Consider the following 26,949-nt stretch of genomic DNA (forward strand, 5'->3'; position numbering starts at 1 on the left):
CAACCCCCCATCCCCCCTTTGGCCTTTGACCCCCTGAATGGCCCACAAAATGACCAAATGAAAGACCCACTTTTCTGACCCGCTGAACTGAATTTGGTGGTGAAAAATGTTTATGTTAATTTAAGAGTTGTTCAAACTGACTGGTCTATTGTGACCGGGAATACTAAAGTAAGAGGGGTGGGGGTGCACACAACCAGTGCAGTTGACTATGTGTCTGTATGCTGGAATAGGTATACTTATCTTTAATGTGTGGCTTTTATTCAACCCGTGATGCAATTATTAACTTTTAAAAAATACGTTTTTTTATTCAAAGCTCAATGACCGATGGCAGTGTTGCATTTTGAATACAACATTTTATATATAACATAGCAATTTATTCTATTTTTTTTAACTATTCATAAAAGCTGCTTTAAACACTTAAGTGCATGAAAACAAAATTAATGTGCAATGCTAATACGCGTGACCACAAACACTGCAACCACTACAAAAAGATCCCCAGTCTGTCCCTGCTTTATGAGCGGTTTTGTCTTTACATGTACAATACCTCATAAAGGGTTCCTAACACCACCCTACGACCATGATCACAGCAGAGGTAAAATCAGCTTTAACACTGCAGTGGATTTGTTAGCTGGCTCTTACATCAAGAAATCGGTGTATGTTATTGTCATATGAGTCTTATCACAGTTCCTGTAGTCGCATTTCTTCTTGCTTGAGCTCAGTAACATTTCCCGCCATGTTCCTTTGATTAAAAGCACATCTGACTCCCATTAAAACTTCCACATTCAGATCCAGGGACTGCCTTTGGAGCTGGATGGAAAACTTTTTTTTTCTTCTTCCCCCTTTTTTTTCTTTTTTTCATTAAACCAGAGGCCAACTTGAGCCTGAGGTAAAGAGACTCCCTTGCAGTAAAGGTTCAGTGGGCTATAAGAAAGTGTCAAGGAAACTGTTTTCTCATTAACACATTCCGGTTTTAGCTACACAGGGCAGTGAGCTGAAAATGCTTTAATGACTTGGCCATACCGGGGTTTGAAAGATTGTTGGATAAGAAAAGTCGGCCTTTGGCAACACAACAAAGCCCTCGGCCAAATGCCATTCAGAGCCTGGGAATTTTGAAATTATTGACAGTTCCAGTACGCTCACATTTCACAATTTAATTTTCCAGCAGTTAAATGGGAAAAGAAACAGAAAAGCAAAAAGTGTCCCTGACACTTGTGGGCATGTTTGGACTGTGGCAATGCTGGCCCATAAAAGCAGGACAAAGATGAGCTGCTGCCAAGTAGTTCACTGCCTGGCAAGGACAATAGGATGTGATATGACTAATCCACGGATTCCAGGGAGGAAACGACACGCCGTGGAAAGCCTCTGAGGCTGTGAATCCCACAGAAGATCAGCGATGTGGAGTCCACCCCTAAAGGAGAGACAGTCGTTTTACAAGCTGGGCACATATTCTAATGCCCGTGTGACTGTCCTTTGGGACAGATTGTCACTCTGACGGGAGTTCATTGCGCATTTGAGACGAGACGAATGCTGACGGACTGGAAGAGATGAGGACAACACATCATGTTCACTCAGTTGACACAGCTCCTTAAGCTGCTACAGCACAAATATGTGTGTAAGTCTGTTTGTGTCTCTTACTCTGAGGGATGACTATCAGTCAGTCCACCACTCAGACTTTTTTCCCTCCTGGTACAGAATAGCTTTTGAAGTCTTTCAGAAAAGCAGTTTCAAATTTTTAAACTGTTGGATAATAACTCTGTTGCGGCCTGAGCTGGCAAGACCAGCTAGGATTGCGGTTCGGTATCTGTGCAGGAATTCATCCTCATTCGCAGAGCATAATAGTAAACAACTCCGCGCGCCATTTGGCTTTCACCTGGTTGCTGCTTACTTTGCAGAGGACAGTGGAACTTTTCTCAATTTTCTCCTGGAATATCACTGCGTGCCCTTTTGACTCTTTATCTCAGAAAGCACCGCTAAGCTGCGTTGCCAGCTCCCGTTCACGGTTAATTACAGGAGATCCCTCCGCCTCGCTTGAAGCCCGTATTTGTGAACCAGCAGTTGTTAGGCTCAAAAGAGGTAAACATGAGAGCAACAAAAAGGAAAGGGTTCAGTATTTCCACCACATAAACTTGATTTATACAAGGTTTTGAAACAGTGTAAAAAATGTAATTAAAAACCCAGTGGCACCCTGTATGGTCTTCTGCTGCTGCAGTCCATCTGCTTCAAGGTTAAGGGTGTGTGTTCAGAAATGCTCTTCTGCAAACCAGACCTGCTAGACTTTTTACTTTAATATCACTAGATGAAATGATGTGCAGAGGACCCAGACAACTTTATTTCGGCGAAGCACAAAATCCAAAGCAAATAAAAAGCCACAAACCAGGAGTCCCAGAGTCCACACGAACAGGGAAATTACCAGTAGGATCTGACAAAGAAAAAGGAGGAGACATAGCTGTGGTCTGTCCACTCTTACAAGGATATTTTTTTGGGAAAAAGAGCTTTTTCTTGGCTTTTGATTGGCCCGACTTTCTATATGGTCAGGGCTATATTGCCACCTGTTGCTTTTGCATGTTTTTAATAGCTCTTGATATTTTTTTTTCAGGTAAATGAACAGTACTTTTCAGACAGTGGTTGTGTGGTCAGAAAATGCCAGGTCTAATACATATCCTTGTATATATATCATGTATATTCTCTGGGGAGGAATTGGGGATTAGCAACATATAGACCTGTGTGCATGTAGACACAGGTGAAGCTAATTAGATAAACAGGAAGTAAAAGCTGAAGCAAGGCACACAAGAAAATCAGCTATTGTAGTGAAGCAGGGAATAACCAAAAGACGGTCATCTATTACGACCAGTATGGGAGTAAGGCAGACAGACGGGACAAAAAGCAAACTGTGGAAGAGAGTCAGAGATTAATAATAACTAATGATTAAATGCAGATTGGTGTGTAAGTACACTGAGAGTGAAGATGGGAAGCTCCTAGCAGCCTAGGCCTTTTAAAAATATATGCTTTATCAATCTTAAAAGTAGAGAGAGTATCTGTCTCTCAAATCTAAACTGGAACCCACAGAAGGCTTCGCCTCCCATTCTCCTTTTAGAAACTCTAGGAACCACAAGTAAGCCTGCAGTCCAAAAGCAAAGTGCTCTAATTGGTTTGATGTGGTGTTATGAGATCTTTAAGATGAGATGGGGCCTGATTACTCAAGACCTTATATGTGAGGAGAAGGAGTTTGAATTTGATTCTGAACCCAGAACTTGGTAGAAAGACAATTAAATCAAATCAAGAACCAGAATTCACAAGTAATATAAGACTAGAGCTTAATGCTGCTCGAATAATGATGAAAAGACAATGTTAAAATCCTGGGAGCGTGACACTAAAACCTATTTCGAGCTTCAGCACGTGTATTAAGCATTCATCACAGATTCCTGGGATGAATCTGTGTTTCTTCTTAAGACAAACTCAAACAGAAGCCCTGGAAGTGTCAGACTTCTCTCCAGACTGTATGGGAGGTATTACCATTCATGTTCTGCATCATACTGGCTCCCGGCGTCTCTTATATTATAGCAGATTCATGGCACTGACAGAGCAGCTATTTCAGGTCGTGCACCCTGCCACAGCAACCCAAGCATGTTGTAATTTGTGCTTGTCGCCAGGAATTAATTGTCTGCGTTTTTTGTTTTTCTTTTTGCCAGAAAACATAAATCAGCTGTCCACATCCTTTCAGTGTCAGTCGCCTTTAGCGCAACGAGAGGCGGCCGGCCTTGTGAATTCCTGACAATTATAGCACCGGGGTGGGCCGCAACCCACCATGAAATCAGCCGTTCAGGATGCCCGGACAAAAGATGCCGGGGAGGTAAAGGTGAAGTTCAAAACCTCCAAACAGCTGATGTCATTTCTTCCACTAACATTTGATTTAATTTCTTAACAAAGTGAACACAAGATGTCTGATAATATCTCTGCCAATAATCAGTAGTATTTGTAATGAACGAACAAGTTCGGCATGATAGTACCGCTGGACTTGTTTTCATAAGTTCCTATTTCCTGCAAGTCTGCCTATTTTCTAGGATTAGCTAAGTGTTTGCAAGGTCCAACTAAAACAAAGATGACGGTAGTTTGAGTACTGCCCTAAACCACCAGTCGATCTATCTACTGATCTCAGCCTAGATCCTGTCCAGACAATGCCCCGCTTCCCCCTGCTGCACCAATCAAAACACATGCCATTATAAGGCAGCCGGGCGAGGGCCTGCAGGCAAAGACGAGGAGAAAGGAGAGGGAAGGTGACAAAAACAAGAGAGAAAAGGAGGAGGAGGAAGAGGAGGAGGCATGAAGACAACATGGCATCTAATAAAGAGATGTCTGTTTTCACCGCCTTCGCCACCTTTGTTTGGTCTTTTGTCCTGTTCTCGTACCCGTGGCTCTGCTGACTGCATTGACTCTACTCTCCACTGCTCTTAATAAAAGCCTTTAAGTGGAATGGAGAGCCGTCCTGAGTGGCTGATACTGCGCTCTGATGAACTAAAGGGACTGGAGCTTGCTGGTTGGGAGCAGTGAACTCGGTCTTCCACTGGTGCTCTCTAACAGTGTCTCTAATCCATTTAGGTTGAGGGCTGGCAGAGGCTGAGGTCTGACAAAGCACAGCTCTGTCTCTGTGATCCGGCCCACTGAGTCGTAAGTTTTTACAGATGTGGAGCACAAATGGGCATGCAGTTAGCCCAGACTGGGAAGGCTGACTAACTGGACACAGGGTGCTAAATCTGCTTCTCAACAACTTCCTGATTAATCTTTCACGTCTGCTTTCCGAACTGACCTACCCAAAGCACGGTGAACTCAGACAGCCGCGGCCTGCTGGGTATTTCCAAAACTGATATGTCAAAATTTGCACGTGAGCATTTTGATTTCTGAAACCTTACATTTCATGTGTGTGTGTGTGTGTGTGTGTATACAGGGCAGGCAGCCAAGCATCTTATCAGCCCCGATGTTGTCTTTCTTGGTTTCAATCCCAGTGCTTTCCAGAAGAAGAGGAGGGCCCGACGAAGAATGCAATTTCTTTTGACTCGCATTTCCACTCGAGCAGTTGTCATGCTCGTGCCTTCAAACAAACCACTGCAAAATGTGGAAAAATGTCTCCGATCAGACGAGTCGCAGCAGCGGCGGCGCGGGTACGGCAGAAATTATGTGAGACACATCAAAGCAGACGGGCTGAAGTTGTCTTTGATGATAGGCGGTTTATCTAGATTATGTTATGGCAGACGAATACAAAAAAGATTTACACAACATACGCTGAAACAGATGTTAGCAGTATGAGTTACCATGGGAGTGCCCCTTTCTTTCATTTTCCAGTCAAGAAAATAAGTTACAGGGGTGTCATGGTGAATGACCCCACCCCTGCAGTTTAGTGCTCGACTGAGTTCGATTTTGCTTGAACAAGGCCAAATTCAAACTTGGAATGAGAACAGCATCCTCTACTGTACTCCTGGTAAATCGCACAGACACCGAGCTGCAGCAGCATTTTTTTTCTTTTTTTACTTTAAGCTGTACCCATGAACTAAGAAACACACCCACTACAGTTGGGTGTAAGTCAAAACCAAGATGAGTGACTGTGACTGGGAAACACACACAAACACACAAAGTGGACAAGGACGTGCTAACTAGCTGAATAAAATGGGTGTATGTTCGGCAGCACTTTCCCTGTGCTATTTCCTGGCCACCTGTGTGCCAGCTAGCATGAATAGGAAAGTATTGTGCTTCTCTATTTTTTACCATCTCCCACAGTACTCTTTCCTCCCACTCCTCCTCCTCTCAGAGCACTCCAGCACAGACTAGGTCAGACTCCATTTGAGAAAAACTGTGACCCACGCTAGTCATTTGGCCAAACATTTCCAATAAAATGGTTGAATCATGTGTGGGCTGTCTTTTTTTTAAACTTTCAGTTCAGTCCAGTGTGCCTCATAGCCCCAGCATTTCATGTGAACCATAAATAGTTGAAATGTTAAGGAAGTCATTTAAAGGGGATGAAAGTTTATCACAAGATCGGGAGCTAGAAAAAAACTAAAGTAAGATAGAGGAGAGAAAAGAAAATTCAACTTTACCTGCTGCTTCTCAGAAGTGCTTGGACATTTTAGAGTTATGCTAATTCATTTCTTGCTACGAGTCACATGAGACAAGCAATAGTGCTGTCTTATCTACCACCAGCAGCTTCTTTCTTTAATTTAGCATAGACAGGGGACAAAAAAAGGAAAAGGAAAGTGATTAGCTCTGATCCTTAAAAGCTGGTCTTACAGCTAGCATACTTGTTTCTGTTAAGCTAAGGAAATCAGTGTAAGCTGTAGCTTTATTTTCACCATACTGATGAGAGCTGGACACTTTTCAAAGTAACATGCATTATGGTTGAGTCAACCACAGTTAAAAGTGATTTTCTGTTGGCGACTAATAGCAAGTAGTTGCACCAACCAGCTGGTCATTACCATGAGTGTGCAGCATCCTCATCCTCAATGAGCAACCACTTTAAAATGCAAGGTGATTGCAGAGATCGCTTGGCGGGAGGCAATTTGTCTCCATGGCAGACTGACTCCAATCACTCTCAGACAGATTAGTGAGGGTGCACAAATAATCACCGTATAATTTATAGACACAGACAGACTGTCAACACGTTGGAATCAATCCGAGTCAGTCTGTGCTGACTCATGTGCAACGCATCTCTTACCTGGTTGCCAACTGGTTGTATTCTGCTTAAAATTCTGATGTAAAAACAAGGTTGCTAATTTTGCAGTTAAATCAACATCCTGCAGGATGGTGCAGCAGCATACAGGATGGATACGGATCTATGATGGTTTGGCTGGATTCTTTAGTAAACAGATTTTTGCCAGTTTATTGTAGTTATTATTGCAAACAGTTTGCATGTAATTGCCAACTGGTCCCTGTTCAATTGTAAAGTGAATGCCAGCTGGTAGCAGATTGAGTCCACCTTATTGACGTTTTATGACCATTTCCACCAACTGAAGTCACTTTGAAGAAGCAGTTGGTCCTCGTCTTTGAAGCAACCATTTCAAAAGCAACAATATCGTAATTCAAAGCAAACAGTTGTAATTATTTAGGTTGTGCTGCGGTCTCCAACCACTGTGACTGTAATTTCAAGCTATTGTTTAGGTTTGAGGTATTTCTTTATTCGAGGGGGTTGGCTTGACAGAAGAACAACAGTGCCTAAAAGAGGCGATATGAGCAGTGATGTGATGAACAGAGACTAAGAAATTTTAATGGAACCTGCAACAATAACATGAAACATAAATGGTGGCAAGTAAAACTCCTCTGCATCCGTTCAGACAAGCATTTTTCTCTACGTCTAAGTGCTTTTCTATGTAACATTCATACTGGGTGCAGTTCAGGGTTAGGTATCTTTCCCGGGGATACCTTGGAAAAGGCCAGAGAAGCTAGCGATTAAATTATCAACCATCTAGTTAGTAGATGACCTGCTCTCAGTCAATACTAACTAGGCCTGACCCTGCTTAGCTTCAGAGATCAGATGAGATCTGGTGTGTTCATGGCAGTAGGGCTATCAGCCAGTGAATGGAAGTAACTCTGTAGGTGAGAGTAAGCTCATTTTGATAAATCTGATAGTTTTTGCAAGCTTTTAATTTGCATGTGGCATTAAATTTTATGCATTCATTGCTGTTTGAGCAAAATGACCAAGATTAGCTTCCAAATTCCAGCTTAAAAGCACATGAAGGTCAAATTCAGAGGGATTCATTTTGAATCTTGGACAAAGGGGCCTTCCGAGGAGCACGAATGAACACAAATCAACATGATTCAATGGGAACACATGCGACAGGGCTGAAAAATACACAAGAGTTATCTGCTCAGCCAGACCCTGTAGCAACCAACTGTCAGCTACAAAGTAATGGAGCAACATCAAAACCGCTTTACTTTGTCTTTTCATTGTTACACATCCCTGAGCAATTATTCTCTGGTCTATGATGACCACATCACTGCTCGCCTCTTCCTGTGCGTAAACCTCTGAACACAGAGGTTGAACCCAAACCAGTGCAACACAGCAATGTTATTATATTCTGCAGAACCAAAGAAAGCGTGGACCATTCTCTCTGGGATTTCATCCAGACCAGCATTCTGCCTTGACTCAGTGACCAGTGTGCGATTTCCACTGGCAAGCCTAATTTAGGGTTAACTGGCAGTTTGGGTTGTAATGTATTTCCTTTCGTAAACCCTTAGAGCTGAAATGCAACACCACAGAAACAATTAAAACAAGTGCGGAAAACTCATGTGAACGATACCTTATTTAGAAGAAAATGCATAAAACCCACACCACAGGTTGCAAAGCTGCAAAGAGTAAACAATCGAGAAATGACTTGAAGCGAGCGTGCGCTGATGAACGTGTAGACTCATCAGGTGTTCGTGTAACAGCCGTGAAAGTTTGAAAAGTATCCCCGGAGACAAGACCAAATATAAACAGCCTGAAATACACGCCTGTTAGTTCTAGCCAGGAGCAGCCATGTGGGCATATCCAGTTGCAGTGCTGAATAAGAAAATGAGAAAATAAATAGCTAGCAGGACTGAGTTCCTGTTCGGGCTGACTCAAGAAAACCACCTTCTGCTGTTCCAGCCCACAGGTGATCAAGCCAGGCTAAAAAGCTTGCTAATAAATTCAGCACCACATTCCCCCAAGGTGTCTGGGATTTGAGGCGTCCTGATTAAGGGGATGTTTGACCTTCTGGTTGGATTCCCTGTCTGGGCCTGGAGCTCTTTGCCTCCAGAGAGCCTCTTTCAGCACTAAAAAGTCACACTGGGTTTCACTTCTATGACCCAGTTAAAAGCTATGTGTTGGCAGATGTGCCCAAAAGGTTTCTTGTCAGCTTCCGAGCTTCTTTTTTTTTTCTTGCTTCCCTCTAATTACGGGCTGGGTGGAGAAAAAGCAAGAGAGAAATGGAAAGCTAGTCAAAGAAATTCAGAAAAAGGGAGTGAGGGTGATTTTTAATGAGAGGGATTGAGGGAGCATTATAGAGAGACAGAGAGAGATTGAGATGCAAATGTTTTTATTCTTTGCAGAAGGAGAAGGGAATATTTCGTCCAGTTATTCATGAGGTCATGTTATGATCACCCTCCGCATGAAAATATTTACGAACTCAGTGAAGGGAGGGAGGAAAGGGACCTCAGCATCGAATCACGCTGGACATTCGCTGGCAAAAAGTTTCTGCTAACAATGTTGCGCAAACAACACGAGAAACGTGAAGTCATCAGAGTCCCGAGGCTTTACGCCCACATGTTGTTTCACTCATAATCTTGAGTTTTAAAGGACTATCTCGACAGCAACACAAAGCTCTCCACGTGAGCCTGATCTGTACAGAGCCGCACCTCAGAGGTGGTCTCTCTTTTAACATTTAGCCGACGGAAACTTTTCCAGGAGATGTTGATCCAGTGGGGAATGTGCTGCTCTTGCTCCAGGGTGGGGAACAAGGTCGAGCACAGAGGGGTCAAGCTCATCCATCCTCCAGCAAATGGAAAGATGTCAAATCTGCCATGTGCTCCCCTATCTGTAGCTGTGGGTGAGCTCCTGTGTGTAGATAGCAGTCCAGTCCCGGCTTTCCACTTTGTTGCACTGCTAATGCTGACATTATTCCCGACTGGTTTGTGTTTGACTTGAATGGAAATGACAGTTTCATGCCGCAGATACATGTGGAAAGAAGACACATGTAATTTCAAAAGAGGACCTAATAAAGGGAGTTCTTTCAAGAGGTCCTGCTTGCCAAAGCTTGAGTATTATCAGAGGACGTGATACAGGAAAGACCTCACAGATGCTTCAGATTGGTCCCAGAACAAAATATCCCCCACCTCTGAGGACATGTTTTCTTCCTTTAGCACCCCACCCTTGTGCTTTATCCTTCTCTTTCCTTTAACCTTCTTCATGCACCGTGCAATCTCAGGCTTATTGCATAGAAACAGATCTTGCTGTTAGTGGTAGGCATTAAAAATGAAATGATTAATTGTCAAAACTAAATTCTAAAAACATGATATATATATATATAGCAGAGAGCTGGGGGGGGGTGTCTTAGAGATAAAGTCAACTAAAGTCGGTTCACTGGCAACAAGATTATTTGTGCCGCATAAGCAGGAAATCAGATCTGCGAGTCTCATCAACAGGAAATTAAAGAGAGCAACATGGTTTAGAGAAAAGCAAACAAAGCTCAGGCTACTCAGATTCTCCCAGCAGCAACATTAACTGGTGACAAGCCCTGGCAATGCTCGAGGATGTCCTCACAAAGAACCACCCTTCAGGTCCGTCCAGTCCGTGGATAAACAGAGGCATTGGCTCTATGTGATTGCAGACATCCTTGTGTAAATAAAATCTGAAAGAATGCCGTCTCCATTCTGTTGTGAGGCTCATTTTTAGTCTCCGTTCTTAAATTCACTAGAAATTACTGCTGTTTGAGACTCAACCCTGCACACTCAATGAGATCTCGAAGCTGTCTGTGTTTCCACAGCTGAGCTGACGTATCTCATTTGCAGCCAGTGTTTTCTTTAATTCAGTACATGGGTGCACAGGTTCTGCAGAAAAACCTGCTGGTTCACTGGGGCTTTTCTGTGCACTCCCAAACTCTAGAGATCAATCTGAACCTGAGTGTGATCTGTGATGAGCTGGTGACCTGTCTATAGTGTGACCCCGGCTTATCCTAACTGGATAGGAAAACGTTTAGATGGCCTCCATACTGAATCACATCATGGATCAAATATGGTTTAAAAGCAAGTTTGTACTCTAGCAAATGTAGCCGCATGCCATAAACAAAGATCAGTGGAAAATTGTCCCCGTACGAAAGGGAAATGCATTCTTTAATCCGAGCACACAGCAGAGTCTGGGAGAGTGAAATACATTTCATTCACTGAGACTTTTATGGACTTCTACCTTTTAGGGGCTCTTCACCCTGTGAAATGTGCCACTGATAGAGTCACAAATCCACATCTACAGTTTGGCATTTCATATTCTTGCACTGTAAATCCAGCGATGCTCTCATTGATTCCACACATTGATTTGACTTAACATCTCAGGGGTGAAATACAGCACTTGTTGGGAGCTTGTGTGTGTGTGTTGGCTACCTATGCTGAATGTGGACAGTCAGAATTTGTAGTGTGATGTTGGGCTGGACTTCTGTGGCTTCTGTGGGTCTTCTGCGGAAACCATGTCTGTTCTCGAATATCCCAGCCACACACATTCTCAGCTTCAAGCGCGCTTTCATCAGAACCTAATGGGCCTTAGCTGCCCAAGAAGCCTGCGGCTTTACATTGAGACAACAACAGTACTTCTTTTGTAAGTGTTGTCCTAATTGAAATCATCTATTTACTTAACAATGCGCTATCGCTGGTGTGTGTCTGACTTTCTCCAGGGCGTGTAATTCTTCTAATTAATGAAGCTTGTTTGGATGATACTTGTAGACCACAGAGGATTAGGTAGTGGTTTGTATTGCTCAATTAGGATCTTGCTGAAGCAGGTGCAGAGATACTTGACTTTTCCTATAGACTTGTCTATAGACATGATTTCTCTTTTGTGATTTAAGAAAATGAATGGCTGTAATTAGTCTACACAGAAAAAGCTACCGTGGCTATTTCTGGGTAACATATTTATCCTTTTCTTAGTCTTTCATTTTGTTTTATTTAGAGCTAGTCATTGGATTACACTAAGTCCTGTTTTGAATTTGAGCTGAACATCTGGATGAAGAATGCGATGATATTATGTAAAAGTGGTTTTGTTTTGCTTTTTTCATCTAAGGTTTGCCAAGAAAGCATTTAATTACAAATATTTTTAATGTCATTTAGTCAAATATGTCATTACTGTTCCTCATGTAGCCAAAACCTTGTGTTTTTATCTATCCAGCAGTAAGATTCAGCTCCAGCAGCCTATTTTTGTGATCTGATCTTTCTTTCATTCTCTCTGATTTTCTCTGCCGGAATAACAAAATGTTTGCCTCTGGCGAAGCCATTGATTAATCCCATATTTGGACAAGCTTTGCTGCGCTACCTGGGTGCCTGTAGAAATGTTGGATTTTAATTTAAGCTCCAGCAAACAAAAACATTTTTCTGGTAAACTTGTATTGTATTTTATTTTATTTTTCTTCTTGGGTTTGGCAAGCAGCAACCGTCACGGCTGAAAGTTGTAACACAACACAGACATGCAGTTACCTGAGGCCTGCTCAAAAAGAAAGTCAATCCCCACAGATTTAAAATGCTAAAATGCCAAACTTAAAGCAGAAATAAATATGTTTATAGTCCATTTATAACAACTGTATAGTCGCAAATATTCATCTGTTTTCAACTGTATAAAAGCTTAAAGTTACAACCTGTAAAATTTCACCAATAGATGTCAAAAAATTGCAGTCAAGTAAATTCTGTTTTCTTACCCTCCCAGTTCAAGTGCATAATTCCAGCTACGGTGGCTGCTGAAGGACAAACAACTCTGGCCGCCATTGATCTGCAATGAGTGTAGGTTGTCAGTCCACTGTTTACCTCAGCTGTCTATATCCTGTGGTGTCCACATGTACTTATTCTGGAGGAGGCTGTAAAACTTTGTGAAAGAAGTCTGATACAAGTTAATGAGTCAGTGAATCTCACTTCTGTCTAAACACAGAGATACTGAGGTAAGTTGTTCAGGATATCCTGAATTTTTCTTATGGTGGGTGTTGCTGTTAGCCCCTGTTAGCTGCTGTTAGTGTCTGTTAGCTGCTGTTAGCCAGCATTATTGAAACTGTCTTTGTTCACTTGTTAACTGTTGATGTTTAGCCAGTTCGTTGTCAGATGTACAAATGTAATTGAAACAATATCAGGAATAAAAGAGCATGTTTATGCAAGTTTTTGTGATTTAGAGCTCTGAGTTTAGGAGATGAGGCTTCAGGTGCGGAGGAAGAACATGACATTTTTTATTAAGACACCTGTCATGTTGTCTTTTTTCTCCTTCTTTAGTGAAGGAGACCCCCTAACAGATGATAAAACATACAGTACATGTGATCTTTCATATGTTGAGTCTGAAACGTATCAAAATTTGCCTGCAGCAGTCAAAAACCACGAGTTCCCTTCTCCTCCACCTTTGGCATTCTACATATGTGGCTGGTCTCCAAACGCATACATAAAACACAATAAAGCAAACAGCGACGCCCACCTCGGTCACTGTAAGGTGGGTCAACATGGTGGCTTAATTCTTAATCAAAACTTTATTCTAAGTTTATGAGAAAACATCAATTTGTTGGGAGACGTAATTACACAATAATCAATGTGCATTTATGAGTACAATATTCTTTTTTCTATTAAATAGGTTCAATAAATGACTGACTGTACCTTTAAAGTTTATTAGTGTCACAGGTGAGTCCAGACAGACTCTGCTCATGTCGGCACCTTTTTAAGCACATCTGTTTTAGCAGCACACCCTCTCATTCAAATATTGTCATTTCTCATTCCAAAACAAAACCTTCCTCTATTATAGACTCTATGCTTTAAGGCGATCAGATGATAAGTTAACATAGTTAGGGCTTCCTAAATTGTACATTTTTTCTTTAAAAGACATTACTTCCTTCACTAGCTACACTTTTTATCAAATCTCTTTTCTACTTAAGTTTTCAATTGAGCAAGAAGATGTCCAGCAAAAAGCAAATTTTCCATCCTCCGGGGACCTCACAGGGTTCCCTCTTAGCACTGGCCCCAGTCTGGGGTTCTGACAACATACAGCCTTTATTGATAAGATTATAAATAAAGCAGAGAGCGTAGCTGCATGTGTGTTAGTTAAGGCAGACAGAGTTTCCGAGAGAGTGTTGAAGGTCAGCTGCTTTCTCTTTTTCAACCCTGCATCCAAAATAAACATTCCATCCAGCCTACAGTTGTCAGACTGCGGAGAGAGCGAAAGCAAAGCAAGAGAAATTGGAATGAGAATTTCAAAGCACATCGGAGGCGAAAGTGAACTTTTTTTGGCCTCCTGAAAAGCTAAGGTTTCACAGTTTTGGCTTTCCCAGCTCTGAAATCCCCCATGCCTCAACAGTTATTCATCTGGGTAGACATCATCAATTACAACTAATTAACCAGATGATGGTCTGGTGAGCAGAAAATGGAAGAGGTGATTCATCACTTTGAGCACCTTTTGGGCTTCCTGTTCACAAAACTAAAAAAAACTAAAAAAACAAAACAACGAAACTAAAAAGAGATCTTTTTTTGTACCTGGGCTAATGCCCAGTAAAGGACATGTCATAAGTATTGTGGCAGAATCATTTCACCTGACAGCTAACAAAGGAAACAAACCTCAATCCCCGAGCATAGCACGGTTGGCCTATGAAATAAGGGGCACGGAGAAAAAGTAGTTGGACATATTTCTGTATTATTATTTTTTTTAGATTAACAGAGTTTTCTTCCTCCACTAAGGCACTGCTTCTCTCCTCTTTTGTTTGTCTGTGTCATGCTTCCTCTGTGGGTGAGTTACTGGCGGTTTGGGCGATGACGTAATTGTGGAAAGGTCCTGGGTGCAGTCAGACTTGTAATTCAGTGAGGAATTTTTCATCTGGTCAAGGCTGGCTGCGTGTGTCTTTATAAATAAAGTTGTTAAGTCTTCAAAGGGGGGGGAAAAAAGATAGAGGAGCAGGAGAGACATTAAATGAGCAGGCCCTTGCCTAACCTACTTACTATACAGGCACTGCTGAAAACCCTATGATATTCATTTCTAATCCCGATAACACAGTCACAGGTCAGATTTCTGTGCTGTTTACAGTGTGAGGTTCTGCAAATAAGAACACGCTGATGCTGAGCGTGAAATAATTCCTGTCTTGATCCAGGAAAATATTATCCTGACCAGAACGATCCAGAATTTGTCCTCCAGACGGTGTGTTTGGGGATCATTCAAGGGCTGCTCATGAGTCAGTTAAAAGATGACTGCATAAATCACCATATTCAGTCGTTCTCCATCAGTCACGTCGGTTTAGGCGAATAAAAATGATGGCCACGAATTACACGTTTAGAATTTGCCTTTTTGAAATACAGTACTTTTTTTTTTCCCAGTAGTAGAGCAGGAGCCCAGCAAGTGCTTGCTTGGTACGCCACTGCAGGGCACTGAAATCAGCTACTGCTATCGTCAGCTGTGTTTGAAGAGGGACCCTGTGCTGTTTCAGTGGTCTGGCACTCCCCCGCCCCATGTGTGCTTTATTACCTCATCTTCAGTGGTGATTTATGGCTCTCACAGAGACCACTTTTCTGGGCTGTTTATATCTGGTGAAGATAAAAGAAAATCATGGCTTTATTGCCCAGACGGAGTGGGTCTGTTTACACAGCGGAGGGCCTCATCGGGGAGCTGCAACATACCAGCATCGCACATATTTGATCTGCCTTTTCAGAAGCAATAAACGACACGAGCACGCAAATCATCCCTCCCAACATGACGGATACGTGTTAAATATAAAACGGTATCTGCTGGAGTACAAATTCTTTTACTCTCTGCTCCTCGTGGTGATAAGAGGGCATCTCGTTCTGATGATTTGGATGCTGATAAACAGCTTTGCGCTCATTATGAAAATATTTTTCCCAGTTTAAAGGAAAAAACTGCTTTTTCACAGCCACGATTGCTATCGATCGATGTTTTCAGCATGCAGAGAAATTCAAGATCAAGGTTGCCTTGTGCTTGCTCTCATGTCCTCCCAGAGCTCCTTGTGTGGCTGATGTTTAAAAACTATTTGGCTATGGCGCCATCTTGTGGTGAGAGTGAATGACAGACAAAAATGCAAGTCTGATACACGTGATCAAAAAGCTTATTACAAGATTAAACAGATTTGGGGAACTGATGTTACTTCAGATCCACTACTCTATGTATTATGTGTACATCCAAATGATACAATATATGCAAAACTGATATATAAGAGTTCTGCCTTCCTAATTTTTAAAAAACCCTTTATTATGGAACGAATTACTGGAAGACTTCAGTTGAAACCAGAATCATCTTTACTTCTCTCTTCTTCTCATTGCTGTAGGTCATTTTATAAATATTAATTACACTTAAATTTTTACAGTGCAGACTACATTGACAAAATCTATATCATAAATGGAGGTTCAACTGAAGATATAGAAAAAAATAAATATATAAAGAATCATAGAGAAATAGTTATAGAGATCAAATCAAACGTGTTTCCTATTACATGAATTAAGTTTTTTATTTTAAAAAAAGCTTTAAAATATGACAATATTTTTAAAGCCATCGCTCTACATTGGCTCATTGCAGTGATGAACTTGGAAAAATATCACCTGAACCTTAATGCAACTGATTATTCGCAATGCAATGTAAGGTTTACATCACAGCTGCTCTAAATTAACAGCAATGGTAAAATCCGTTTTCTGAGTTTCTGTAATAGTTAATCCACCAGTATGTGCAAGAGTTTTTTATTTTTTATGCCAAAATATGATTATTGTTATCTATTAATTTTTTTTAATGTACGGTTTTTAATTCTTTATTTTTAATTAAGATGCCAATTTACAGTCATTTACTTGCATTCCTGGACAAATTTGTTTCATTGGTTGGATGTTATGTAGTCCAGTGTGACGCCTCCAATTTGAAAACAAAAACATGAATTCAGTCATTTTTACTTTGTTGATAGATTTCTAAAATACTTTTTCTTTTTATAAAAGGCAGTCTAATAAATCTCAAGTCAGCAGCTTTACAGTTTTAAGCCATTTGCTTTAATAATAGCACTGTTTTCAGGCACAGCAGCAGGAAAAGTGCTAGAAACCCAGCTTTATGTCAAAAGCAGAGTGGAGCACAGTCTGGAATAACCACTTTAAAACTCGCATCACCCTAGAACATAAGACATTTACGCTTTCTCTTTGACAGCATTATTTATTAGCCAGCACAGATGATTAACTGTGATGTAAGGACAGTTTTGTTTTTTTTTAACCAAGACCAAAAAGAAAACTGGCAGCAGCTAACAATACGCACTGACATTGAGGTCAGTGAGGTCTATGAACCAAAAGCAAGTTTTCAAATCAGACAAAAATAGTGTTTCAATACACAGAAATGACGGGCACTTTGTACTTCATGTCATTTGTACAGTTTCTCATGAATCCTCCTCACAGTGCCATTAGGTTACTGTGCAACTTCAGACAATAATAAAACGATCATATCTATCCAAAGGAGATCCGTTTTAAACATACTACGGAATCAATAATTGTGATGATACTGTGTAGCATGTATGGTTTTTTATTATATATGTGAAGCATGCATGTTATTCTCCTACTGCTGTCTGAAGGATACACAAGCTAAAAGCGCAGAGGCGTGTGTGTGATTCATGGCTGGGATTCACACAGATTGTTCTCTATTCTGATTTCTGATTCTGCTCATCTTTCTATAATCCCACTCCCTCGACTTTGAACTTAAACTTCTATAATCTATAAACAGCAGAGACAAAAAAACTCACAAAATACCCACAGCACAACACAGCTGAGACAAAACGTTCGTCAAGGGTGTGGAGAGAAAGGCTGGGAGCAACAAATATGGCATATATATTTACCGTAATCAAATTAAAGCTTCATTTTAGTCAGAAACGATATGCATATAATAAGGATCTGTCCCCTCTATGTAACCACATGCTAAACTGCCTCTTACTGATGAACTATAAAGTGTTTAAGATGAGAAAGAGGAGGTTTTGGGTACATTAGGCAACAATAAACCGGACCAAGAATCTATAGTTATCAGTTAAGTGTGCAACAAGTTATGGTTTCATATAGTTTTATAAACTGTGCAGCACAGGGATCTGCTGATGTGGCTTAAGCCAAAGCATAACAACAACATCTGAAAGCCTTAAAGGTGCCAAATTATCCTTAAGCTTCAATGAGCTGAATCAGAAATCAGTTTTAAATTAAATTAATCCCAGTTTGAAGGTATTAGTTCGAAGAGCCTAACACTGGTGAACGCAGTACTTGGGTTCAGGAAGCGAGGGGTCCCAGCCTCAGCTCCACGTGGTGAGTGAGCCAGATGGCTTCAGCAGCAGTGTCGGCTCCCTCCTCGCTCGGCCGGATGGGACCAGCGAGGTTGCGGAAGTCATGTCGGATCTTAAAAGAAACCGTGACATCCGTATCCTCTTCTTTCTGAGGGATCACTTTGATAAAGAAACCAATCTTGTTGGATTTCCTGAAGGCAACAACACTGTGGAAAAGACAGAGATATCAAGTGGAGTGAGGGTGTTTTCTCATGCCATTACTGTTAAAGAGCAAGCGTGGGTTTGTGTGTTGACTCACTCTGGGTCGTCCTGGAAGTCCTGAGGTTCGGCTAGTTCATCATACTCAGCAGCAGCATCCTTTCCTGCTAAGAGTAGTTCCTTACTGGGCACTAAAACCTGAAAAAAATAACAAGCAGTAATGTTTACAGCAAGATTTTAAATGTTAGAGTCACATTAAGATGAATTATTACACTTCTTTCTAAGTTAATCGCATCTTAAAATGAACAATGGTGGTTATTAAATAAAAAGATGTATTTTTCTGAAGTTGACACCTCACATAAAAACTCATGCTCGTCTGACTGTTATATCTGTGTTGTGTTTAAGGGGGAAAATAAGTCAACTGAATCACACTTTTTGCTAAAATTGATGCTTCTTTTCAGCTGTCAAAAGACTTACAGAGAGAACAGATGTAGTACATAAAATATATGTAGGAGGTGGGTGAACTTAGCCATGAGAAGTAGCGATAAAACTCAACCGAGCATAGCTTGATATGGTTCGCAATATCCCTCAGGTGTTTGTATATCAGATCGAGCAGAAAGCCGGGACTGCACTCTCCGTTTGGCCATAATGTCAATGGAAATGGGTCATCAGGATGCTCTTATTTGGCCAGGAGCTCTACCTTACTCGAGCTGGCCCATGACTTCATCACTAAAGAGGCTGGTAATAAAAAAAACGCCTATAGTCAGAGAGCCTCAGTGCACCAGGCAGCACTGTTAGCTGTGACTAACAGTATGAAGAGATGACGCGAAGGCTACAGACAAGCCAATTTGCAAAACAGCCGAGCTGCTGAGTAAAATTTGAATAAATAAGGTATAAGTATAGAACAAAATGGCTAACATATGCACATTTTGTATATGGTGCCAGCACACTAGGAAAAAAAAAAAAAAAGTTTACCACCGTGTTGCATCACGTGTTTTTCTATCACTGCTTGCGGACTGAGGAGACCAACTGCTGCACTTGTGAAATCCAAATACTTTCCTTTTCTCACTTGATGCATTATCTTGCTGCTTGAGGGCCTCTTTTGTCATATTTTTTGTTTCATACCACACCAAATGTTTTCTATCAGTGACCGGTCACACACACCCAGTCAAGCACCTGGGCTTGTTTACCACAAAGATACAGATTTCAGAAAGGAAATCAGTGAAACAACTGGATTCTTTGAACCTATTAATGATATTACAAACCTCCGTTAAAATTAACAGGTAAGTCTTTAATTATCTATAAGAGCGGCTCTTCTGGTTATCATTTTGAAAACAAGTCTAATATTTGCAGTCTGAAGTTTCTTTCACTGGATGCATTTGTGGTTGCTTTCTAAAATGTCAATAGGCAAAACAAAAGAAAAAAATTGAGAACTTACAAGTAGAGCTGGGCGATAGAACAATAACGATATGTATTGCGAAATAACTTTTTCTCGATAGAAAAGTTAAACTATTGCGATAGGCCTCATCTCTCTTGTCCTCTTAAAAAAAAGAAAAAAGAACAGTCAATCCAAATTAAGTAGCGCAGAGCCGAACCAAGCATAGCCGCAGCGTCACGTCACGTGACTTGTTACGTACAGCACAAGTGCCAAGCCGGACATGTGTATTTGTTTGGGAAGCAGCCAGCCGCCGTGCCGCCCGGGTAATGGAGGAAATGAGTGTGCCGACTAGAGAAAAATCAACCGAGTGCGTGACCGAAGGTTACCGAAGAGAAAACATGATGGCTCCAATGCCGGAGAGATTGTCGAACGGAAGAGCCAGAGAAGTTCCGTAGTGTGAAGGTATTTCGGCTATTTCAAGTCTGACAAAAAACAGAGTAGCACGCACTGTAAATTGTGCCGAAAGCAAGTCTGGAAATACAATAAACCGGTGCATGCTCAATGTCTGACTGAAAGCGCTAATTCGTCATTCGGCTTTTGTCAGACTAAAGTAACTGTTAAAACTGTTTGAAAAGCTAAGCTATACAACAAGGAGAATTTCCTTTTAGTTCTCAGTTTATTTGATATTGACAAAGGTTAGTCAGTTTTGTCTGTTCTTCTGTAAAACAAACTAAGATTTATTTTTAGAATTTATATTTTGTTTCTAAGTGGAATTGACAATTTAGTCTGTTTCATTTGTTCTATTTTGAAACTTAAACGCTTTAGCGGCTGCCTTTTGTGTAGTTTGCAATATTTGCCTTTATTTATCTGAAAAAGTCTCATGTTCCTTAAATACATCTACCCTGTTGAACTTATTATGGGAAATAAATATTTAAATCAAAACAAGCTGCTGATTATTTCACATTTTACTTGTGAGCAACGGCACATTTAAATCTTACAAATATAGTTATTTGGCTTATATCGTGATAGATATCGTTATCGCCTGAAATGAAAAAACATATCGTGATATGAAAAAATCTTATATCGCCCAGCTCTACTTACAAGAGATTTTAAAAACTTCATTAAAGTTACAAAGTTTTGTATCAATTTCGGATCGACTGTTGTGCCTGTGTGTCAATAGAAGCGATTAAAAAAATAAATAAAATACCTTTGCAGTGCTATTAATCTCATCAGGGTCATTTTCCTCACAAGAGGTCAGTGAGACGCGGGTGATGTTCTCCACTGGGTTGGTCAGGGTCAGCAGCACCTGGCTCTCCTAAACAGCGAATGGCAGGAAAGAAAAAAGATAAGGCAAATGCTTGTCATCGTTTCCAAGTTTATGTGTACACTAATGGTTTTTCCTTATTTCCATGCCTAATTACATTGTAGATTCTCACAGATGGTATCAAAACTATGAATGAACACATATGGGATCATGTAGTAAACAAAAAAGTGTTAAATAACTCAAAACATGTTTTATATTTTACATTCCTGAAAGTAGCCACCCTTTGCTTTGTTGACAGCTCTGCAAACCCATGGCCTTCTCTCAGTGAGCTTCATGGTGTAGTCACCTGAAATGGTTTTTACTTCAAATTCCCAGAGCTTTCATGCATCAATAATTAAAAATAGACCAGATAAAATTCATTTTGGAAAATTGCAGATGTCGTGTACACATGCAGAGATGTGTCTACAATGTAATAGCCATGAAAATAAAGAAAAAACATTAAATGAGAAGGCATGTAACAAACTTTTTGCTGGCAGTGTGCACAGAATTAAAAAAAAAAAAAATCTAAAATACAAGATAATCTACCAAAGTTCGTGCAGACACTGACCTTCCCATTCCGGAGATTTGGAATGGACATAATTCTCACTTCTGGGATATAACTCCTGTGGGAGGAAGAGGAAGGCAGACAGTCAATACACTAACACACCAAAGATCACTAAACATTCAGTCAGAGTGACCTAATGTCTAAACTCCTGAAAACAAAACAAAAAGAAGAAAAAGCACACAGTGAAAACTGTCTCCATTTAACCCTCCTGTTATGTTGGTCTCCAGGAACACCAATTATGCTCCTGGGTTAATTTGACCTGGGGCAAATTTACTCATCCAAAAGTGTCAGAAACACTGGCATTGATTATTTTACAATTTTCTTTTATAATTTAATTTTTTTCATTTTCTGTAGTGATGCAGATGACATGTGACATCTCTTCTGTTCTGGGTCAATCTGACCCGCAACATAACAGGAGGGTTAATGTGCTCATGCATTTGCATGAAAAATGTCCCGACGTCTTTATACAGTCATCCAACTAAACAACATTTATACTTGACGATAAACTGCTGAGAAAAAAATGTTTCAAACGTAAACAGAAGAGCAGCACTCACACAGCCACCAGCTGAATTTTAAACTTAATTGAAGTAGGATTAAACTCTGGCTTGCTCAAGTTGTGCTCGCATTTCTGAAGAAGGGGGAAAAAAAAGACTCATGTAAATATAATCTATTAAAAGAGAGGCTTTGATAGATATGGAACACTAAAAGCCTGAAGAGGTGCTGACCCTGCAGCGCAGCGAGCGCTTCATCAGGAGGTGTTTGTGTCTTGGGTGGAGCTGAGACGCCCCTGCAGGCTGGAAGTCTGGCTGCAGAAGCCGCTGTCGCAGCGTGGTCACTGCAAGACAAGAGAAATTACAGATTCAACTTGACCTCACTTTGACAAGCTCTCGGTACTGTTCAGCGAGCACCAGATAAGACCATACCTTCAGGTAAATTGATGGGTCTGGTGTAACAATCCTCAGGCAGGGGCTCCACCTCATCAAGTGCCTGGGCTGGTTCAATGGTGATCTCCTTCTGGTCTTCACCCTCTTTGAGGCTAATTAGATTAACATAAATACTGCTTAATAAGCTGTTATTTCTCTTTAAGAAAGAAAAGAGAAATAACAGCTATTATTTCTCTTTAATGACAGTCTTTAAAGTAACTGGAAGTTAATTACATACACTGCAACGCAAACAGTGCAGGTATTTTTGGAGGCTCTAGCTCTTTATAAATAACCTACTCACATAAAAGTTGCACGGTTACAGTTAGAACAAAGAAACTTTGGAAAACTTAAGGTTGATGCCTTCAAGGGCATCCAACTTTTCATACTTGGCTACTGAACAAGAGTCCTTTGAAACAAGAGACAACCAAGTACACATCACTCTTTTCAGAGAGTCCTCGCCAGCTTTACATTCGTCCCCTCGGTCTGACAGCATAGTTTATCAATACGCTGCCTTTTGTCAGCTAATCATTAATCCAAAATGTTAGGCAGGGTCCTTGAATGAATTCTGGTGAGCGATCTCTGTTAACAATTATATCAGTACAAGGTGATGATGCAATTTGAGAACAAGAAAAAAGGTGACAAACTGTTCATTGTGATGGATTAACTACAATAAGTATCTAAAGACAAGTTCCAAGGCTCTGTAAATTCATTTTTATGGCACCCTGAAATTAATCAAACTAATGGTTTGTGGACGGCAGAAAATTAATCTGAGTCACTGATAATATGCATGTCAAAGACGTGAGACATTGAAAACAGGTGCTGACCTTGAAAGTCAAAAAAAGTTCAAAAGGACAAAACCGGTTGATGGGATGTGTTAAAAGCTGCAATAACTGCAGATAAACATGATAATAAAAATATAAAAAAACTCACGAAAGGCCAGCCAGGCTTGATAGTGGAGCTCCAGGCCTCTGTCTCTGCAGTCTGGTTCCAAGGCCATATTTTTCCTGAGTAGAATTGGAGGACAAAACATGATCAGAGATCTAGCCTAGTGAACACTGAAATGTCAAGATGATTATAAATATGCATCTACAGTTATTTATCTACATGACAAATACAACACAACATCCTGACCCAAAAAATTTAGTTTATGGCAAGTTTTGAGAATTAAAAAAAATGTAAAGAAGTGGAAAAACAACAAATAAAGAACAAACTGTTAAAATTAGCAGTGGTAAGAGACAGAAAGAAGAGCCTTTGTACTCTAGACTAGAGGAAGAGAATCAACTCATATTTAATGAATAAATGTCTTGAAAGAGAAAGATCTTCTGTAGCTTCCCTCCCTCTAATCAACATAAAGGCTCTCCTTGTGTGGATCTCGGTCTCATTTACCCAAGAAACATTCATGTGATCTGTGAGGTCAGTCAGTAACAGAGCAGACAAGAACAGATAGAAATAGAAAACAGTGCTACTGTAAAAGATGAGAATACCCAAATTGTGAAAAAGTACAACTCACCACCACATGAATAGTGTGTTGCTGGGGGATAAAAACCAAAATGTCAGAGTGCATAAGCAAAGAAAAAAAAAGGAAAAAGGAGAGAATAAAGAACAAGGTGAAACCAAAGCGATCAAGCAAAACATTATTGATATTTGGTGACATGCAACGGCAACAGAAATGCATCAGTGATGGAAAACAACTGCAGGATATCACAGCTTAAGTGGCTCCACTGCGCGATAGGAAAGACGGGTTTGCATTAATGGATGTTAATTGTCAAAGAAGAAAACGGCAGGTGTGAACAATGCACCAAGCTAACAAAGCGTGAAGACCACATCCAAAGCAGGGGGGCATAAAACTCATTGTGCACATTTTCCGCTACGTTCAGGCAAATCACACTGGTGACTACCATGACATTTGTTTCTTAAGCAGGGTAACAGCATGGGCATGGTGTGAATCTGTAAACCAAGCACAGCAAGTCTATTCCCGCCTGCTTTGGCTTAAAGCATGCAAATCAAATGACATCCTTACTGACACAAAGAAATATTTCTGTATTTATTATTTAAATCAAAGTCTATGTAAATTAGTTTGTTATTTGCAATTTATTGCTGCTATTCGCAATAACGACAAACCACACAGAGGCAACAGCTAACATGAAGCTGTTCATCTGTGGGGCTCAGAGAGAGCAGAGTACCGAGAACGCCAGGGGCATGCACTGTCGTCTCCTGGCCATCTTCTTCCTGTCCCTCTCCTGCTTCTCTCGGTGGGCCAGCTGCTGGTAATACTCAATCAGTTTGTTGATCTGGAGCAAACAAACAAGAATCAGTTCTTTATGTACTTTTATAAAAACAGACTATATTGTAATTTAAAAGAGAACTAGATACATTATGCTACATATAGTATAGGTTCATATCAATACCTATATTATCACAAATTTATTATGTCCCTATATGCAATATAGTTTTTTTCTTAATTAATAGCTTGGAGAATATTATTGGCTGATACTGGTCTTAGTAAACGCAACTTATGTAATTTTTTTTACAAGTTCGTATGATTGTATTAAAATGTGATAGACTTAAAGCTGTAGAAAACTGTGGAATAATAATAATCTGCAAAAATTAAAACAGTTGACTTCCTGCAATAACTACATGTGTGTAAAGACGCTCATTGCAAGACATAAATAAATAAATGGGAGCATGTGCAGTTCGTGCATGTCAGTTTTGTAGCCTAAGCAAATGTTCAGCTATTTCAGTTTAGCCTGGGTTGTGTTATTGAGGGTGTCACTTATTCAGGGGCACATCAGTTTAAAAGCAAGCAATGTGTTATCAGGAAACATGTGAGCAACTTGAGAAAAATTTAGATGGCCACAGGGTGGAAAAAAAACCTACCCGCTGAGTATGAGGGTTCTCCGGCTCCTGCCATCCACCACTGGCTGCAGTGAACAAAATGCAAACATCAGACTTTAGACAGTCACAGAGAACAAATACAGCCTTGACCAAAAAAGGTTAACTAGGATTAGTGAACTAGCACTCACCAACTGATTTGTCAGCCATGCCCACATCTCTTGAGGTCCAGCGACAGAAGCCGCAGGCCAAATAGTACGCTTTCTTCATGGCGGTCTTGGTAGGATCATCAGGCAGAGGAGCTGGGATGTTGGTGGCCCGAGTAGATAGTGTGTGCATGCAGCACGGGCAGTCAAAACAGTTTGCACACCTACAACAGAGCACACCAATAATTAAGAATGAAACTAAGGTCGCTAATTACATAGTGACATAAGGGGTGGAATATAAACACGGAGCTTTTTCTACGAATCTGCAAAGAAAAGCAGATCAATCTTACCTGTTCTTTTTAAGCTTAGCCTCTGCAGACGGCATGTTTTCCAGACAGCTGGGACAATAGTGGGAGTCCACCTGAACACAGAGAAGTCAGTCTTAAAGTGTATTTTAAACACGCTTCCCAACTGCTTGATTACCAACAGTGTTATCAGGAATAAATAGGATTATCGTTGTACCATTCCTTAGAACAGTATGGTACCATGAAACAGGGGAACCCGTTTTATTTCATTTTTATCTATTCTTCAATGAAGTAAAAGTTAAGCTTTCAATCAAGTAGTAGTATATTAACAAATATTCGTCAGGGTATCCTATGATGATGGTGATGCTACTAGCTAAATCGCTCTGGGCGTGGTGTCTGTAACTTTGAGTTAGGTTTACAAGGTTTTAACAGTGAGGACGTTAGCAAGGACAGACCGACATCAAAATATAGTTTGCTTGTGTACTTGTTTTAATTAGAGAACATGCCACCCACAGCTTTATATAAGCTAACCTGTGCGTTTAATGCTAAAGCCGACAGATAGCAACGGCTCATTAGCTTGCGCTTGCTTCTTTCAACAAGCGGAAGTGAAACCGTACAACCAATGAGATTAGGGGACCGTTTGATTGACAAACGGCTTGGCAAGACAACTCAGCATATGGCTGAACTAGTCCCTCCCGCCTGTCAAAGCTAACAGAAGGTAACAAAGTAGCTAGAAAAGGCTAACTGTTAGCGGAGGATGATGAGAAAAACACTAACGTACCTCGTGAGACACGCATTCCAGAGATCGTAGCTCACTGCAGTAGCGACAGAAATAAAGCTGAGACAGGGGGGCTCTAATTTTTTTCTCCCCACGAACCAGATAGACAACTCTATCTGGCTGCAAAAGGGACGCCATCTCCGGGGAACGTAGACGAGCCCAGCGACTCACTGGACCGTCTGCTAGTGTTGATGCCACCGCTGGTTGCTTGGCTGGAGAAACCAATGACTGTAGAAAACAGTGAGCTCATCGTCGCCCTCGTGTGGTGAATATAGAAAACGCCACGTTTATGTTTTGGCCAGAGTTGTGTGTGAGATTTGCGTTTGTGGCCTGTTGTTCCCATTTCTTTAGCCGAATGAAAAACAGGAAGAAAAGTTTGAGGTATATCAAATTACGCAAGAACTAGACTGATAATCAGTGGAAACGGATCTTGCAGAGTGATGAATCCAAGTTTTAAATTTTTGGTCCAAATTATCAGCAATATGTTTGGAGCAGGTTTGGGGCGAGGTACAACAGTGAGTGTCTATAGCCATCAGTAAAACACAGTGGAGCCTCTGTCATGATTTGGGGCTG

The 26,949-nt window shown here is 40.8% G+C and overlaps 1 protein-coding gene and 1 long non-coding RNA gene across 5 annotated transcripts; one reads left to right on the forward strand and one right to left on the reverse strand.

Annotated features, from left to right (window-relative positions):
* The first annotated feature begins 395 nt into the window (after positions 1-395).
* On the forward strand, positions 396-5,898 carry LOC145431170 (uncharacterized). Of its 3 annotated transcripts, XR_013911504.1 has the most exons (3): positions 447-1,612; positions 3,690-3,856; positions 4,943-5,898. It is a non-coding gene; the product is annotated as an uncharacterized LOC145431170 (long non-coding RNA). The 3 variants fall into 3 exon arrangements; XR_013911503.1 differs by lacking the exon at positions 3,690-3,856 and having other exon boundaries at positions 396-1,612; XR_013911505.1 differs by lacking the exons at positions 447-1,612; positions 3,690-3,856 and adding an exon at positions 3,892-4,846.
* A 10,931-nt stretch (positions 5,899-16,829) lies between these two features.
* On the reverse strand, positions 16,830-26,601 carry dctn4 (dynactin 4). 2 transcript variants are annotated; one of them, XM_026189690.2, is made up of 14 exons: positions 26,380-26,601; positions 25,644-25,714; positions 25,339-25,517; positions 25,193-25,236; positions 24,499-24,606; positions 23,826-23,846; positions 23,246-23,319; positions 22,316-22,428; positions 22,118-22,227; positions 21,947-22,020; positions 21,396-21,450; positions 20,732-20,839; positions 18,247-18,344; positions 16,830-18,154 (listed from the first exon to the last, which is right to left on the reverse strand). In XM_026189690.2, exons 1-14 carry the CDS (start codon positions 26,512-26,514, stop codon positions 17,935-17,937), a joined length of 1,410 nt encoding a protein of 469 aa, XP_026045475.1. In that variant the 5' UTR covers positions 26,515-26,601; the 3' UTR covers positions 16,830-17,934. The 2 variants fall into 2 exon arrangements, with proteins under 2 accessions (XP_026045475.1, XP_026045486.1); XM_026189701.2 differs by lacking the exon at positions 23,826-23,846 and having other exon boundaries at positions 26,380-26,599.
* Between the last annotated feature and the right edge of the window lie 348 nt (positions 26,602-26,949).

This window comes from Astatotilapia calliptera, chromosome 2 (assembly GCF_964374335.1).
Source record: "Astatotilapia calliptera chromosome 2, fAstCal68.1, whole genome shotgun sequence".
NCBI classification, from domain to species: domain Eukaryota; kingdom Metazoa; phylum Chordata; class Actinopteri; order Cichliformes; family Cichlidae; genus Astatotilapia; species Astatotilapia calliptera.

Bases quoted from the DNA above. Each gene is read 5' to 3' on its own strand.
- dctn4 (XM_026189690.2), bottom strand. From the start codon at position 26,514: ATGGCGTCCCTTTTGCAGCCAGATAGAGTTGTCTATCTGGTTCGTGGG. The intron at 24,607-25,192 runs GTAGGTTTTTTT...TGTTTGCTCCAG, and splicing joins AGAACCCTCATACTCAGCGG to ATCAACAAACTGATTGAGTA. The intron at 22,228-22,315 runs GTATGGTCTTAT...CTTGTCTTGCAG, and splicing joins ACCCATCAATTTACCTGAAG to TGACCACGCTGCGACAGCGG.